The sequence below is a fragment of the Procambarus clarkii genome, chromosome 21 (genome assembly GCF_040958095.1).
Source record: "Procambarus clarkii isolate CNS0578487 chromosome 21, FALCON_Pclarkii_2.0, whole genome shotgun sequence".
Taxonomy (NCBI): domain Eukaryota; kingdom Metazoa; phylum Arthropoda; class Malacostraca; order Decapoda; family Cambaridae; genus Procambarus; species Procambarus clarkii.
This window is the reverse complement of record NC_091170.1, coordinates 10,728,100-10,746,329: the sequence shown is the minus strand read 5'-3', so window position 1 is coordinate 10,746,329 and position 18,230 is coordinate 10,728,100. Positions and strand designations below refer to the sequence as shown.

At 50.5% G+C, this 18,230-nt stretch overlaps 2 protein-coding genes across 2 annotated transcripts; both read left to right on the top strand.

Annotated features, from left to right (window-relative positions):
• Window positions 1–3,024: 3,024 nt before the first annotated feature.
• On the top strand, window positions 3,025–6,685 carry LOC138367051 (uncharacterized protein DKFZp434B061-like). The gene is made up of 3 exons (XM_069328446.1): window positions 3,025–3,952; window positions 5,165–5,488; window positions 6,150–6,685. Exons 1-3 carry the CDS (start codon window positions 3,025–3,027, stop codon window positions 6,683–6,685), a joined length of 1,788 nt encoding a protein of 595 aa, XP_069184547.1.
• A 79-nt stretch (window positions 6,686–6,764) lies between these two features.
• LOC138367050 (filaggrin-2-like) lies at window positions 6,765–16,257 on the top strand. The gene is made up of 10 exons (XM_069328445.1): window positions 6,765–7,881; window positions 8,179–8,394; window positions 8,687–8,821; window positions 8,930–9,442; window positions 10,491–10,733; window positions 11,026–11,538; window positions 12,133–12,348; window positions 12,560–12,802; window positions 15,142–15,411; window positions 15,704–16,257. The coding sequence occupies exons 1-10, from the start codon at window positions 6,765–6,767 to the stop codon at window positions 16,255–16,257; spliced, it is 4,020 nt and encodes a 1,339-aa protein (XP_069184546.1).
• Window positions 16,258–18,230: the final 1,973 nt, after the last annotated feature.

Genomic DNA, 18,230 nt, shown 5'->3' with positions numbered 1-18,230 from the left:
ACACATGCTCTCAGATCACACTCCTAGACACATGTTCTCAGGCCAAACTCCTAGACATATGCTCCCAGGTCACACTCCTAGATGCATGCTCCCAGGTCACACTCCTAGACACATATTGCCTGGTCACACTACTAGACACATGCTTAAAGGTCACACGTCTAGACACATGCTCTCAGGTCACACACCTAGACACATCATCCCAGGTCACACTCTTAGACACATTCTCTCAGGTCACACTCCTAGACACATGCTCCCAGGTCAGACTCCAAGACACATGCTCTCAGGTCACACTCCTTGACACAATCTCCCAGAATCCTTGACACAGTCTCCCAGGTCACACTCCTAGACAAAGGCTCCCCGGTCACACACCTAGACACATGATCCCAGGTCACACTCCTATACACATGCTCTCAGATCACACTCCTACACACATGCTCTCAGATCACACTCGTAGACACATGATCTCAGGAGAACTCCTAGACACATGCTCCCAGGTCACACTCCTAGATGCATGCTCCCAGGTCACACTCCTAGACACATACTCCAAGGTTACACTCCTAGACACATGCTTCCAGGTCACGCTCCTAGACACATTCTCTCAGGTCACACTCCTAGACACATTTTCTCAGGTCACACTCCTAGACACATGCTCTCAGGTCACACTCTTAGACACATGATCCCAGGCCACACTTCCAGACACATGCTCCCAGGTTACACTCCTAGACACATGCTCTCAGGTCACACACTTCTAGATACATTCTCTCAGGTCACACTCGTAGACACATGTTCTCAGGCCAAACTTCTAGACACATGCTCCAAGGTTCCACTCCAAGATGCATGCTTCAAGGTCACACTCCTAGACACATACTGCCAGGTCACACTCTTATAGACGCATGCTTACAGGTCCCACTCCTAGCCACATGCTTCCAGGTCATGCTCCTAGACACATTCTCTCAGGTCACACTCCTAGACACATTCTCTCAGGTTACACTCCTAGACACATGCTCTTAGATCACACTCCTAGACACATGGTCCCAGGCCACACTTCCAGACACATGCTCCCAGGTCACACTTCTAGACTCATGCTTCCAGGTTACACTCCTAGACACTTGCTCTCAGGTCACACTCCTAGACACATGCTCTCAGGTCACACTCATAAACACATGCTCCCAGGTCACACACCTAGACACATTCTACTAGGTCACACTCCTAGACACATGCTTTCAGGTCGCACTCTTAGATGCATGCTCGCAGGAAACACTCCTACACACATGCTCCCAGGTCACACTCCTAGACACTTGCTCCCAGGTCACACTCCTAGATGCATGCTCCCAGGTCACACTCCTAGACACATGCTCCCAGGTTACACTCCTAGAAACATGCTCCTAGGTCACACTCCTTGACACATGCTCCTAGGTCACACTTCTAGACACATGTTCTCAGGTCACACTCCTAGACACATGCTCCCAGGTCACACTCCTAGACGCGTCCTCCCAGGTCAAACTCCTTGACACATGCCCCAATGTCACACTCCTAGACACAGTCTCTCAGGTCACACTCCTAGACACAGTCTGTCAGGTCACACTCCTAGACACATGCTCCCAGGTCACACTCCTAGATACATACTCTCAGGTCACACTCCTAGGCACAGTCTCTCAGGTCACACTCCTAGATACATACTCTCAGGTCACACTCCTATGCACAGTCTCTCAGGTCACACTCCTAGACAAAGGCTCCCCGGTCACACACCTAGACACATGATCCCAGGTCACACTCCTATACACATGCTCTCAGATCACACTCCTACACACATGCTCTCAGATCACACTCGTAGACACATGATCTCAGGAGAACTCCTAGACACATGCTCCCAGGTCACACTCCTAGATGCATGCTCCCAGGTCACACTCCTAGACACATACTCCAAAGTTACACTCCTAGACACATGCTTCCAGGTCACGCTCCTAGACACATTCTCTCAGGTCACACTCCTAGATGCATGCTCCCAGGTTACACTCCTAGACACATGCTCTCAGGTCACACACTTCTAGACACATTCTCTCAGGTCACACTCGTAGACACATGTTCTCAGGCCAAACTCCTAGACACATGCTCCAAGGTTGCACTCCTAGATGCATGCTTCTAGGTCACACTCCTAGACACATACTGCCAGGTCACACTCTTATAGACGCATGCTTACAGGTCCCACTCCTAGCCACATGCTTCCAGGTCACGCTCCTAGACACATTCTCTCAGGTCACGCTCCTAGACACATTCTCTCAGGTCACACTCCTAGACACATTCTCTCAGGTCACACTCCTAGACACATTCTCTCAGGTTACACTCCTAGACACATGCTCTCAGGTCACACTCTTAGACACATGCTCTCAGGTCACACTCTTAGACACATGCTCTCAGGTCACACTCCTAGACACATTCTCTCAGGTTACACTCCTAGACACATGCTCTCAGGTCACACTCTTAGACACATGCTCTCAGGTTACACTCCTAGACACATGCTCTTAGGTCACACTCCTAGACACATGGTCCCAGGCCACACTTCCAGACACATGCTACCAGGTCACACTTCTAGACTCATGCTTCCAGGTTACACTCCTAGACACATGCTCTCAGGTCACACTCCTAGACACATGCTCTCAGGTCACACTCATAAACACATGCTCCCAGGTCACACGCCTAGACACATTCTACTAGGTCACACTCCTAGACACATGCTTTCAGGTCGCACACTTAGATGCATGCTCGCAGGACACACTCCTACACACATGCTCCCAGGTCACACTCCTAGACACTTGCTCCCAGGTCACACTCCTAGATGCATGCTCCCAGGTCACACTCCTAGACACATGGTCCCAGGTCAGACTTCAAGACACATGCTCTCAGGTCACACTCCTAGACACAATCTCCCAGAATCCTTGACACAGTCTCCCAGGTCACACTCATAGACAAAGGCTCCCAGGTCACACTCTTAGACACATCCTCCCAGGTCACACTCCTAGACACATGCTCCCAGGTCACACTCCTATACACATTCTCTCAGATGACACTCCTACACACATGCTCTCCGATCACACTCGTAGACACATGTTCTCAGGCCAAACTCCTAGACACATGCTCCCAGGTCACACTCCTAGATGCATGCTCCCAGGTCACACTCCTAGACACATACTGCCAGGTCACACTCCTAAACACATGCTTCCAGGTCACACTCCTAGACACGTGCTTCCAGCTCACGCTCCTAGACACATTCTCTCAGGTCACACCCCTAGACACATTCTCTCTGGTCACACTCCTAGACACATGCTCTCAGGTCACATTCTTAGACACATGCTCTCAGGTCACACTCCTAGACACATGCTCTTAGGACACACTCCCAGACACATTCTCTCAGGTCACACTCTTAGACAAATGCTCCCAGGTCACACTCCTAGACACATGCTTCCAGGTCACACTCCTAGACACATGCTCTCAGGTCACACACCTAGACACATGATCCCAGGTCACACTTCTAGACACATTCTCTCAGGTCACACTCGTAGACACATGTTCTCAGGCCAAACTCCTAGACACATGCTCCAAGGTTGCACTCCTAGATGCATGCTTCTAGGTCACACTCCTAGACACATACTGCCAGGTCACACTCCTAGACACATGCTTCCAGGTCCCACTCCTAGACACATGCTCCCAGGTCACGCTCCTAGACACATTCTCTCAGGTCACACTCCTAGACAAATTCTCTTAGGTCACACTTCTAGACACATGCTCTCAGGTCACACTCTTAGACACATGCTCTCAGGTCACACTCCTAGACACATGCTCTTAGGTCACACTCCTAGACACATGATCCCAGGCCACACTTCCAGACACATGCTCCCAGGTCACACTTCTAGACACATGCTTCCAGGTTACACTCCTAGACACATGCTCTCAGGTCACACTCCTACACACATGCTCCCAGGTCACACACCTAGAAACATGCTCCCAGGTCACACTCCTAGACACATGATCTCAAGTCACACTCCTAGACACATGCTCTCAGGACACACTCCTAGACACATGCTCCCAGGTTAGAAACGTAGACACATGCTCCCAGGTCACACTCCTAGACACATACTCTCAGGTCACACTCCAAGACACATGCTCCCACGTCACATATCTTGACACATGCTCCCAGGTCACACTCTTAGACACATGCTCTCAGGTCACACTCATTGACACATGCTCTGAGGTCACACTCCTAGACACATCCTCCCAGGTCACACACCTAGACACATTCTACCAGGTCACACTCCTAGACACATGCTTTCAGGTCGCACTCTTAGATGCATACTCGCACGACACACTCCTAGACACATGCTCCCAGGTCACACTCCTAGACACATGCTCCGAGGTAACACTCTTAGACACTTGCTCCCAGGTCACACTCCTAGATGCATGCTCCCAGGTCACACTCCTAGACACATATGCTCCCAGGTTACACTCTTAGAAACATGCTCCTAGGTCACACTCCTTGACACATGCTCCTAGGTCACACTTCTAGACACATGTTCTCAGGTCACACTCCTAGACACATGCTCCCAGGTCACACTCCTAGACGCGTCCTCCCAGGTTAAATTCCATGACACATGCTCCAATGTCACACTCCTAGACACAGTCTCTCAGGTCACACTCCTAGACACAGTCTGTCAGGTCACAGTCCTAGACTCATGCTCCCAGGTCACAATCCTTGATACATACTCTCAGGTCACACTTCTAGGCACAGTCTCTCAGGTCACACTCCTAAACACATGCTCCCAGGTCACACTTCTAGGCACAGTCTCTCAGGTCACACTAATAGAAACATGCTCCCAGGTCACACTCCTAGACGCGTGCTCCCAGGTGAAACTCCTTGACACATGCTCCCATGTCACACTCCTAGACTCAGTCTCACAGGTCACACTCCTAGACACAGTCTGTCAGGTCAAACTCCTAGACATATGCTCCCAGGTCACACTCCTAGACACATGCTCCCAGGTCACACTGCTAGATACATACTCTCAGGTCACACTCCTAGGAACAGTCTCTCAGGTCACACTCCTAATCACAAACTTCCAGAATTATAGACACATGCTCCCATGTCACACTCCTATGCACATGCTCTCAGATCACACTCCGACACACATGCTCTCAGATCACACTCCTAAACACATGTTCTCAGGCCAAACTCCTAGACATATGCTCCCAGGTCACACTCCTAGATGCATGCTCCCAGGTCACACTCCGAGACACATATTGCCTGGTCACACTACTAGACAGATGCTTCCAGGTCACACGCCTAGACACATGCTCTCAGGTCACACACCTAGACACATTCTACCAGGTCACACTCCTAGACACATGCTTTCAGGTCGCACTCTTAGATGCATACTCGCAGGACACACTCCTAGACACATGCTCCCAGGTCACACTCCTAGACACATGCTCCGAGGTAACACTCCTAGACACTTGCTCCCAGGTCACACTCTTAGATGCATGCTCCCAGGTCACACTCTTAGACACATGCTCTCAGGTTACACTCCTAGAAACATGCTCCTAGGTCACACTCCTTGACACATGCTCCTAGGTCACACTTCTAGACACATGTTCTCAGGTCACACTCCTAGACACATGCTCCCAGGTCACACTCCTAGACGCGTCCTCCCAGGTCAAACTCCTTGACACATGCTCCAATGTCACACTCCTAGATACAGTCTCTCAGGTCACACTCCAAGACACAGTCTGTCAGGTCACACTCCTAGACACATGCTCCCAGGTCACAATCCTTGATACATACTCTCAGGTCACACTCCTAGGCACAGTCTCTCAGGTCACACTCCAAGACACAGTCTGTCAGGTCACACTCCTAGACACATGCTCCCAGGTCACAATCCTTGATACATACTCCCAGGTCACACTCCTAGGCACAGTCTCTCAGGTCACACTCCTAAACACATGCTCCCAGGTCACACTCCTAGATACATACTCTCAGGTCACACTCCTAGGGACAGTCTCTCAGGTCACACTCCTAGAAACATGCTCCCAGGTCACACTCCTAGACGCGTGCTCCCAGGTGAAACTCCTTGACACATGCTCCCATGTCACACTCCTAGACTCAGTCTCTCAGGTCACACTCCTAGACACAGTCTGTCAGGTCAAACTCCTAGACATATACTCCCAGGTCACACTCCTAGACACATGCTCCCAGGTCACACTGCTAGATACATACTCTCAGGTCACACTCCTAGGAACAGTCTCTCAGGTCACACTCCTAGTCACAAACTTCCAGAATTATAGACACATGCTCCCATGTCACACTCCCATACACATGCTCTCAGATCACACTCCTACACACATGCTCTCAGATCACACTCCTAGACACATGTTCTCAGGCCAAACTCCTAGACATATGCTCCCAGGTCACACTCCTAGATGCATGCTCCCAGGTCACACTCCGAGACACATATTGCCTGGTCACACTACTAGACAGATGCTTCAAGGTCACACGCCTAGACACATGCTCTCTGGTCACACACCTAGACACATGATCCCAGGTCACACTCTTAGACACATTATCTCAGGTCACATTCCTAGACACATGCTCCCAGGTCAGATTCCAAGACACATGCTCTCAGGTCACACTCCTTGACACAATCTCCCAGAATCCTTGACACAGTCTCCCAGGTCACACTCCTAGACAAAGGCTCCCAGGTCACACACCTAGACACATGATCCCAGGTCACACTCCTATACACATGCTCTCAGATCACACTCCTACACACATGCTCTCAGATCACACTCGTAGACACATGTTCTCAGGCCAAACTCCTAGACACATGCTCCCAGGTCACACTCCTAGATGCATGCTCCCAGGTCACACTCCTAGACACATACTGCAAGGTTACACTCCTAGACACATGCTTCCAGGTCCCGCTCCTAGACACATTCTCTCAGGTCACACTTCTAGACACATTTTCTCAGGTCACACTCGTAGACACATGCTCTCAGGTCACACTCTTAGACACATGCTCTTAGGTCACACTCCTAGACACATGATCCAAGGCCACACTTCCAGACACATGCTCCCAGGTCACACTCCTATACACATGCTCTCAGATCACACTCCTACACACATGCTCTCAGATCACACTCGTAGACACATGTTCTCAGGCCAAACTCCTAGAGACATGCTCCCAGGTCACACTCCTAGATGCATGCTCCAAGGTCACACTCCTAGACACATACTGCAAGGTTACACTCCTAGACACATGCTTCCAGGTCACGCTCCTAGACACATTCTCTCAGGTCACACTCCTAGACACATGCTCTCAGGTCACACTCTTAGACACATGCTCTCAGGTCACACTATTAGACACATGCTCTCAGGTCACACTCCTAGACACATGATCCCAGGCCACACTTCCAGACACATGCTCCCAGGTCTAACTTCTAGACACATGCTTCCAGGTTACACTCCTAGACACATGCTCTCAGGTCACACTCCTAGACACATGTTCTCAGGTCACACTCCTACACACATGCTCCCAGGTCACACACCTAGACACATGCTCCCAGGTCACACTTCTAGACAAATGCTCTCAGGTCACACTCCTAGACACATGCTCTCAGGACACACTCCTAGACACATGCTCCTAGGTCAGAAACGTAGACACATGCTCCCAGGTCACACTCCTAGACACATCCTCCCAGGTCACACACCTAGACACATTCTACCAGGTCACACTCCTAGACTCATGCTCTCAGGTCGCACTCTTAGATGCATGCTCGCAGGACACACTCCTAGACACATGCTCCCAGGTCACACTCCTAGACACATGCTCCGAGGTAACACACCTAGACACTTGCTCCCCGGTCACACTCCTAGATGCATGCTCCCACGTCACACTCTTAGACACATGCTCTTAGGTCACACTCCAAGACACATGATCCCAGGCCACACTTCCTGACACATTCTCTCAGGTCACACTTCTAGACACATGCTTCCAGGTTACTCTCCTAGACACATGCTCTCAGGTCACACTCCTAAACACATGCTCCCAGGTCACACACCTAGAAACATGCTCCCAGGTCACACTCCTAGACACATGATCTCAGATCACACTCCTAGACACATGTTTTCAGGCCAAACTCATAGACATATGCTCCCAGGTCACACTCCTAGATGCATGCTCCCAGGTCACACTATTAGACACATATTGTCTGGTCACACTACTAGACACATGCTTCCAGGTCACACGCCTAGACACATGCTCTCAGGTCACACACCTAGACACATGATCCCAGGTCACACTCTTAGACACATTCTCCCAGGTCACACTTCTAGACACATGCTCCCAGGTCAGACTCCAAGGCACATGCTCTCAGGTCACACTCCTTGACACTATCTCCCAGAATCTTTGACACAGTCTCCCAGGTCACACTCCTAGACAAAGGCTCCCAGGTCACCTACCTAGACACATGATCCCAGGTCACACTCCTATACACACGCTCTGAGATCACACTCCTAGACACATACTGCAAGGTCACACTCCTAGACACATTCTCTCAGGTCACACTCCTAGACACATGCTCTCAGGTCACACTCTTAGACACATGCTCTCAGGTCACACTATTAGACACATGCTCTCAGGTCACACTCCTAGACACATGATCCCAGGCCACACTTCCAGACACATGCTCCCAGGTCTAACTTCTAGACACATGCTTCCAGGTTACACTCCTAGACACATGCTCTCAGGTCACACTCCTAGACACATGTTCTCAGGTCACACTCCTACACACATGCTCCCAGGTCACACACCTAGACACATGCTCCCAGGTCACACTTCTAGACACATGCTCTCATGTCACACTCCTAGACACATGCTCTCAGGACACACTCCTAGACACATGCTCCTAGGTCAGAAACGTAGACACATGCTCCCAGGTCACAATCCTAGACACATCCTCCCATGTCACACACCTAGACACATTCTACCAGGTCACACTCCTAGACTCATGCTCTCAGGTCGCACTCTTAGATGCATGCTCGCAGGACACACTCCTAGACACTTGCTCCCCGGTCACACTCCTAGACACATGCTCCCACGTCACACTCTTAGACACATGCTCTCAGGTCACACTCCTAGACACATGCTCTTAGGTCACACTCCTAGACACATGATCCCAGGCCACACTTCCAGACACATGCTCCCAGGTCACACTTCTAGACACATGCTTCCAGGTTACACTCCTAGACACATGCTCTCAGGTCACACTCCTACACACATGCACCCAGGTCACACACCTAGAAACATGCTCCCAGGTCACACTCCTAGACACATGATCTCAGGTCACACTCCTAGACACATGCTCTCAGGACACACTCCTAGACACATGCTCCCAGGTTAGAAACGTAGACACATGCTCCCAGGTCACACTCCTAGACACATACTCTCAGGTCACACTCCAAGACACATGCTCCCACATCACATATCTAGACACATGCTCCCAGGTCACACTATTAGACACATGCTCTCAGGTCACACTCATAGACACATGCTCTGAGGTCACACTCCTAGACACATCCTCCCAGGTCACACACCTAGACACATTCTACCAGGTCACACTCCTAGACACATGCTTTCAGGTCGCACTCTTAGATGCATACTCGCAGGACACACTCCTAGACACATGCTCCCAGGTCACACTCCTAGACACATGTTCCGAGGTAACACTCCTAGACACTTGCTCCCAGGTCACACTCTTAGATGCAAGCTCCCAGGTCACACTCCTAGACACATGCTCCCAGGTTACACTTCTAGACACATGTTCTCAGGTCACACTCCTAGACACATGCTCCCAGGTCACACTCCTAGACGCGTCCTCCCAGGTCAAACTCCTTGACACATGCTCCAATGTCACACTCCTACATACAGTCTCTCAGGTCACACTCCAAGACACAGTCTGTCAGGTCACACTCCTAGACACATGCTCCCCCGTCACAATCCTTGATACATACTCTCAGGTCACACTCCTAGGCACAGTCTCTCAGGTCACACTCCTAAACACATGCTCCCAGGTCACACTCCTAGATACATACTCTCAGGTCACACTCCTAGGCACAGTCTCTCAGGTCACACTCCTAGAAACATGCTCCCAGGTCACACTCCTAGACGCGTGCTCCCAGGTGAAACTCCTTGACACATGCTCCCATGTCACACTCCTAGACTCAGTCTCTCAGGTCACACTCCTAGACACAGTCTGTCAGGTCAAACTCCTAGACATATGCTCCCAGGTCACACTCCTAGACACATGCTCCCAGGTCACACTGCTAGATACATACTCTCAGGTCACACTCCTAGGAACAGTCTCTCAGGTCACACTCCTAGTCACAAACTTCCAGAATTATAGACACATGCTCCTATGTCACACTCCTAGATACATACTCTCAGATCACACTCCTAGACACATGTTCTCAGGCCAAACTCCTAGACATATGCTCCCAGGTCACACTCCTAGATGCATGCTCCCAGGTCACACTCCGAGACACATATTGCCTGGTCACACTACTAGACAGATGCTTCAAGGTCACACGCCTAGACACATGCTCTCTGGTCACACACCTAGACACATGATCCCAGGTCACACTCTTAGACACATTATCTCAGGTCACATTCCTAGACACATGCTCCCAGGTCAGATTCCAAGACACATGCTCTCAGGTCACACTCCTTGACACAATCTCCCAGAATCCTTGACACAGTCTCCCAGGTCACACTCCTAGACAAAGGCTCCCAGGTCACACACCTAGACACATGTTCTCAGGCCAAACTCCTAGACACATGCTCCCAGGTCACACTCCTAGATGCATGCTCCCAGGTCACACCCGTAGACACATACTGCAAGGTTACACTCCTAGACACATGCTTCCAGGCCACGCTCCTAGACACATTCTCTCAGGTCACACTTCTAGACACATTTTCTCAGGTCACACTCCTAGACACATGCTCTCAGGTCACACTCTTAGACACATGCTCTCACGTCACACTCCTAGACACATGCTCTTAGGTGACACTCCTAGACACATGATCCCAGGCCACACTTCCAGACACATGCTCCCAGGTCTAACTTCTAGACACTTGCTCTCAGGTCACACTCCTAGACACATGCTCTCAGGTCACACTCCTAAACACATGCTCCCAGGTCACACACCTAGACACATGCTCCCAGGTCACACTCCTAGACACATGATCTCAGGTCACACTCCTAGACACAGGCTCTCAGGACACACTCCTAGACACATGCTCCCAGGTCACACACCTAGACACATTCTACCAGGTCACACTCCTAGACACATGCATTCAGGTCGCACTCTTAGATGCATGCTCCCAGGTCACACTCCTAGACACATGCTCCTAGGTCACACTATTAGACACATGTTCTCAGGTCACACTCCTAGACACATGCTCCCAGGTTACACTTCTAGACGCGTCCTCCAAGGTCAAACTCCTTGACACATGCTCCCATGTCACACTCTTAGACACAGTCTTTCAGGTCACACTCCTAGACACAGTCTGTCAGGTCACACTCCTAGACACATGCTCCCATGTCACACTCCTAGATACATACTCTCAGGTCACACTCCTAGGCACAGTCTCTCAGGTCACACTCCTAAACACATGCTCCCAGGTCACACACCTTGATACATACTCTCAGGTCACACTCCTAGGCACAGTCTCTCAGGTCACACTCCTAGAAACATGCTCCCAGGTCACACTCCTAGATGCGTGCTCCCAGGTTAAACTCCTTGACACATGCTCCCATGTCACACTCCTAGACCCAGTCTCTCAGGTCACACTCCTAGACACAGTCTGTCAGGTCAAACTCCTAGACACATGCTCTCAGGTCACACTCCTAGACACATGCTCCCAGGTCACACTGCTAGATACATACTCTCAGGTCACACTCCTAGGAACAGTCTCTCAGGTCACACTACTAGACACATACTCTTAGGTCAGAAACGTAGACACATGCTCCCAGGTCACTCTCCTAGACACATGCTCTCAGATCACACTCCTAGACACATGTTTTCAGGCCAAACGCATAGACATATGCTCCCAGGTCACACTCCTAGATGCATGCTCCCAGGTCACACTATTAGACACATATTGTCTGGTCACACTACTAGACACATGCTTCCAGGTCACACGCCTAGACACATGCTCTCAGGTCACACACCTAGACACATGATCCCAGGTCACACTCTTAGACACATTCTCCCAGGTCACACTTCTAGACACATGCTCCCAGGTCAGACTCCAAGGCACATGCTCTCAGGTCACACTCCTTGACACTATCTCCCAGAATCCTTGACACAGTCTCCCAGGTCACACTCCTAGACAAAGGCTCCCAGGTCACCTACCTAGACACATGATCCCAGGTCACACTCCTATACACACGCTCTGAGATCACACTCCTAGACACATACTGCAAGGTCACACTCCTAGACACATGCTTCCAGGTCACGCTCCTAGACACATTCTCTCAGGTCACACTCCTAGACACATGCTCTCAGGTCACACTCTTAGACACATGCTCTCAGGTCACACTATTAGACACATGCTCTCAGGTCACACTCCTAGACACATGATCCCAGGCCACACTTCCAGACACATGCTCCCAGGTCTAACTTCTAGACACATGCTTCCAGGTTACACTCCTAGACAAATGCTCTCAGGTCACACTCCTAGACACATGTTCTCAGGTCACACTCCTACACACATGCTCCCAGGTCACACACCTAGACACATGCTCCCAGGTCACACTTCTAGACACATGCTCTCATGTCACACTCCTAGACACATGCTCTCAGGACACACTCCTAGACACATGCTCCTAGGTCAGAAACGTAGACACATGCTCCCAGGTCACACTCCTAGACACATCCTCCCATGTCACACACCTAGACACATTCTACCAGGTCACACTCCTACACTCATGCTCTCAGGTCGCACTCTTAGATGCATGCTCGCAGGACACACTCCTAGACACTTGCTCCCAGGTTAGAAACGTAGACACATGCTCTCAGGTCACACTCCTAGACACATGATCTCAGGTCACACTCCTAGACACATGCTCTCAGGACACACTCCTAGACACATGCTCCCAGGTCACACTCCTAGACACATACTCTCAGGTCACTCTCCAAGACACATGCTCCCACATCACATATCTAGACACATGCTCCCAGGTCACACTATTAGACACATGCTCTCAGGTCACACTCATAGACACATGCTCTGAGGTCACACTCCTAGACACATCCTCCCAGGTCACACACCTAGACACATTCTACCAGGTCACACTCCTAGACACATGCTTTCAGGTCGCACTCTTAGATGCATACTCGCAGGACACACTCCTAGACACATGCTCCCAGGTCACACTCCTAGACACATGTTCCGAGGTAACACTCCTAGACACTTGCTCCCAGGTCACACTCTTAGATGCATGCTCCCAGGTCACACTCCTAGACACATGCTCCCAGGTTACACTCCTAGAAACATGCTCCTAGGTCACACTCCTTGACACATGCTCCTAGGTCACACTTCTAGACACATGTTTTCAGGTCACACTCCTAGACACATGCTCCCAGGTCACACTCCTAGACGCGTCCTCCCAGGTCAAACTCCTTGACACATGCTCCAATGTCACACTCCTACATACAGTCTCTCAGGTCACACTCCAAGACACAGTCTGTCAGGTCACACTCCTAGACACATGCTCCCCCGTCACAATCCTTGATACATACTCTCAGGTCACACTCCTAGGCACAGTCTCTCAGGTCACACTCCTAAACACATGCTCTCAGGTCACACTCCTAGATACATACTCTCAGGTCACACTCCTAGGCACAGTCTCTCAGGTCACACTCCTAGAAACATGCTCCCAGGTCACACTCCTGGACGCGTGCTCCCAGGTGAAACTCCTTGACACATGCTCCCATGTCACACTCCTAGACTCAGTCTCTCAGGTCACACTCCTAGACACAGTCTGTCAGGTCAAACTTCTAGACATATGCTCCCAGGTCACACTCCTAGGAACAGTCTCTCAGGTCACACTCCTAGTCACAAACTTCCAGAATTATAGACACATGCTCCTTTGTCACACTCCTATACACATGCTCTCAGATCACACTCCTACACACATGCTCTCAGATCACACTCCTAGACACATGTTCTCAGGCCAAACTCCTAGACATATGCTCCCAGGTCACACTCCTAGATGCATGCTCCCAAATCACACTCCGAGACACATATTGCCTGGTCACACTACTAGACAGATGCTTCAAGGTCACACGCCTAGACACATACTCTCTGGTCACACACCTAGACACATGATCCCAGGTCACACTCTTAGACACATTATCTCAGGTCACATTCCTAGACACATGCTCCCAGGTTACACTCCTAGAAACATGCTCCTAGGTCACACTCCTTGACACATGCTCCTAGGTCACACTTCTAGACACATGTTCTCAGGTCACACTCCTAGACACATGCTCCCAGGTCACACTCCTAGACGCGTCCTCCCAGGTCAAACTCCTTGACACATGCTCCAATGTCACACTCCTACATACAGTCTCTCAGGTCACACTCCAAGACACAGTCTGTCAGGTCACACTCCTAGACACATGCTCCCCCGTCACAATCCTTGATACATACTCTCAGGTCACACTCCTAGGCACAGTCTCTCAGGTCACACTCCTAAACACATGCTCCCAGGTCACACTCCTAGATACATACTCTCAGGTCACACTCCTAGGCACAGTCTCTCAGGTCACACTCCTAGAAACATGCTCCCAGGTCACACTCCTGGACGCGTGCTCCCAGGTGAAACTCCTTGACACATGCTCCCATGTCACACTCCTAGACTCAGTCTCTCAGGTCACACTCCTAGACACAGTCTGTCAGGTCAAACTCCTAGACATATGCTCCCAGGTCACACTCCTAGGAACAGTCTCTCAGGTCACACTCCTAGTCACAAACTTCCAGAATTATAGACACATGCTCCTTTGTCACACTCCTATACACATGCTCTCAGATCACACTCCTACACACTTGCTCTCAGATCACACTCCTAGACACATGTTCTCAGGCCAAACTCCTAGACATATGCTCCCAGGTCACACTCCTAGATGCATGCTCCCAGGTCACACTCCGAGACACATATTGCCTGGTCACACTACTAGACAGATGCTTCAAGGTCACACGCCTAGACACATGCTCTCTGGTCACACACCTAGACACATGATCCCAGGTCACACTCTTAGACACATTATCTCAGGTCACATTCCTAGACACATGCTCCCAGGTCAGATTCCAAGACACATGCTCTCAGGTCACACTCCTTGACACAATCTCCCAGAATCCTTGACACAGTCTCCCAGGTCACACTCCTAGACAAAGGCTCCCAGGTCACACACCTAGACACATGTTCTCAGGCCATACTCCTAGACACATGCTCCCAGGTCACACTCCTAGATGCATGCTCCCAGGTCACACCCCTAGACACATACTGCAAGGTTACACTCCTAGACACATGCTTCCAGGTCACGCTCCTAGACACATTCTCTCAGGTCACACTTCTAGACACATTTTCTCAGGTCACACTCCTAGACACATGCTCTCAGGTCACACTCTTAGACACATGCTCTCACGTCACACTCCTAGACACATGCTCTTAGGTGACACTCCTAGACACATGATCCCAGGCCACACTTCCAGACACATGCTCCCAGGTCTAACTTCTAGACACATGCTTCCAGGTTACACTCCTAGACACTTGCTCTCAGGTCACACTCCTAGACACATGCTCTCAGGTCACACTCCTAAACACATGCTCCCAGGTCACACACCTAGACACATGCTCCCAGGTCACACTCCTAGACACATGATCTCAGGTCACACTCCTAGACACAGGCTCTCAGGACACACTCCTAGACACATGCTCCCAGGTCACACACCTAGACACATTCTACCAGGTCACACTCCTAGACACATGCATTCAGGTCGCACTCTTAGATGCATGCTCCCAGGTCACACTCCTAGACACATGCTCCTAGGTCACACTATTAGACACATGTTCTCAGGTCACACTCCTAGACACATGCTCCCAGGTCACACTTCTAGACGCGTCCTCCAAGGTCAAACTCCTTGACACATGCTCCCATGTCACACTCTTAGACACAGTCTTTCAGGTCACACTCCTAGACACAGTCTGTCAGGTCACACTCCTAGACACATGCTCCCATGTCACACTCCTAGATACATACTCTCAGGTCACACTCCTAGGCACAGTCTCTCAGGTCACACTCCTAAACACATGCTCCCAGGTCACACACCTAGATACATACTCTCAGGTCACACTCCTAGGCACAGTCTCTCAGGTCACACTCCTTGAAACATGCTCCCAGGTAACACTCCTAGACGCGTGCTCCCAGGTTAAACTCCTTGACACATGCTCCCATGTCACACTCCTAGACCCAGTCTCTCAGGTCACACTCCTAGACACAGTCTGTCAGGTCAAACTCCTAGACACATGCTCTCAGGTCACACTCCTAGACACATGCCCCCAGGTCACACTGCTAGATACATACTCTCAGGTCACACTCCTAGGAACAGTCTCTCAGGTCACACTCCTAGACACATACTCCCAGGTCAGAAACGTAGACACATGCTCCCAGGTCACTCTCCTAGACACATGCTCTCAGATCACACTCCTAGACACATGTTCTCAGGCCAAACTCCTAGACATATGCTCCCAGGTCACACTCCTAGATGCATGCTCCCAGGTCACACTATTAGACACATATTGTCTGGTCACACTACTAGACACATGCTTCCAGGTCACACGCCTAGACACATGCTCTCAGGTCACACACCTAGACACATGATCCCAGGTCACACTCTTAGACACATTCTCCCAGGTCACACTTCTAGACACATGCTCCCAGGTCAGACTCCAAGGCACATGCTCTCAGGTCACACTCCTTGACACTATCTCCCAGAATCCTTGACACAGTCTCCCAGGACACACTCTTAGACAAAGGCTCCCAGGTCACCTACCTAGACACATGATCCCAGGTCACACTCCTATACACATGCTCTGAGATCACACTCCTAGACACATACTGCAAGGTCACACTCCTAGACGCATGCTTCCAGGTCACGCTCCTAGACACATTCTCTCAGGTCACACTCCTAGACACATTTTCTCAGGTCACACTCCTAGACACATGCTCTCAGGTCACACTCTTAGACACATGCTCTCAGGTCACACTATTAGACACATGCTCTCAGGTCACACTCCTAGACACATGATCCCAGGCCACACTTCCAGACACATGCTCCCAGGTCTAACTTCTAGACACATGCTTCCTGGTTACACTCCTAGACACATGCTCTCAGGTCACACTCCTAGACACATGTTCTCAGGTCACACTCCTACACACATGCTCCCAGGTCACACACCTAGACACATGCTCCCAGATCACACTTCTAGACACATGCTCTCAGGTCACACTCCTAGACACATGCTCTCAGGACACACTCCTAGACACATGCTCCCAGGTCACACTCCTAGATACATACTCTCAGGTCACACTCCTAGACACATGCTCCCAGGTTACACTCCTAGACACATCCTCCCAGGTCACACACCTAGACACATTCTACCAGGTCACACTCCTAGACTCATGCTCTTAGGTCGCACTCTTAGATGCATGCTCGCAGGACACACTCCTAGACACATGCTCCCAGGTCACACTCCTAGACACATGCTCCGAGGTAACACACCTAGACACTTGCTCCCCGGTCACACTCCTAGATGCATGCTCCCAGGTCACACTCCTAGACACATGCTCCCAGGTTACACTCCTAGAAACATGCTTCTAGGTCACACTTCTTGACACATGCTCCTAGGTCACACTACTAGACACATGTTCTCAGGTCACACTCTTAGACTCATGCTCCCATGTCACACCCCTAGACACAGTCTGTCAGGTCACACTCCTAGACACATGCTCCCAGGTCACACTCCTAGATACATACTCTCAGGTCACACTCCTAGACACATGCTCCCAGGTTACACTCCTAGAAACATGCTTCTAGGTCACACTTCTTGACACATGC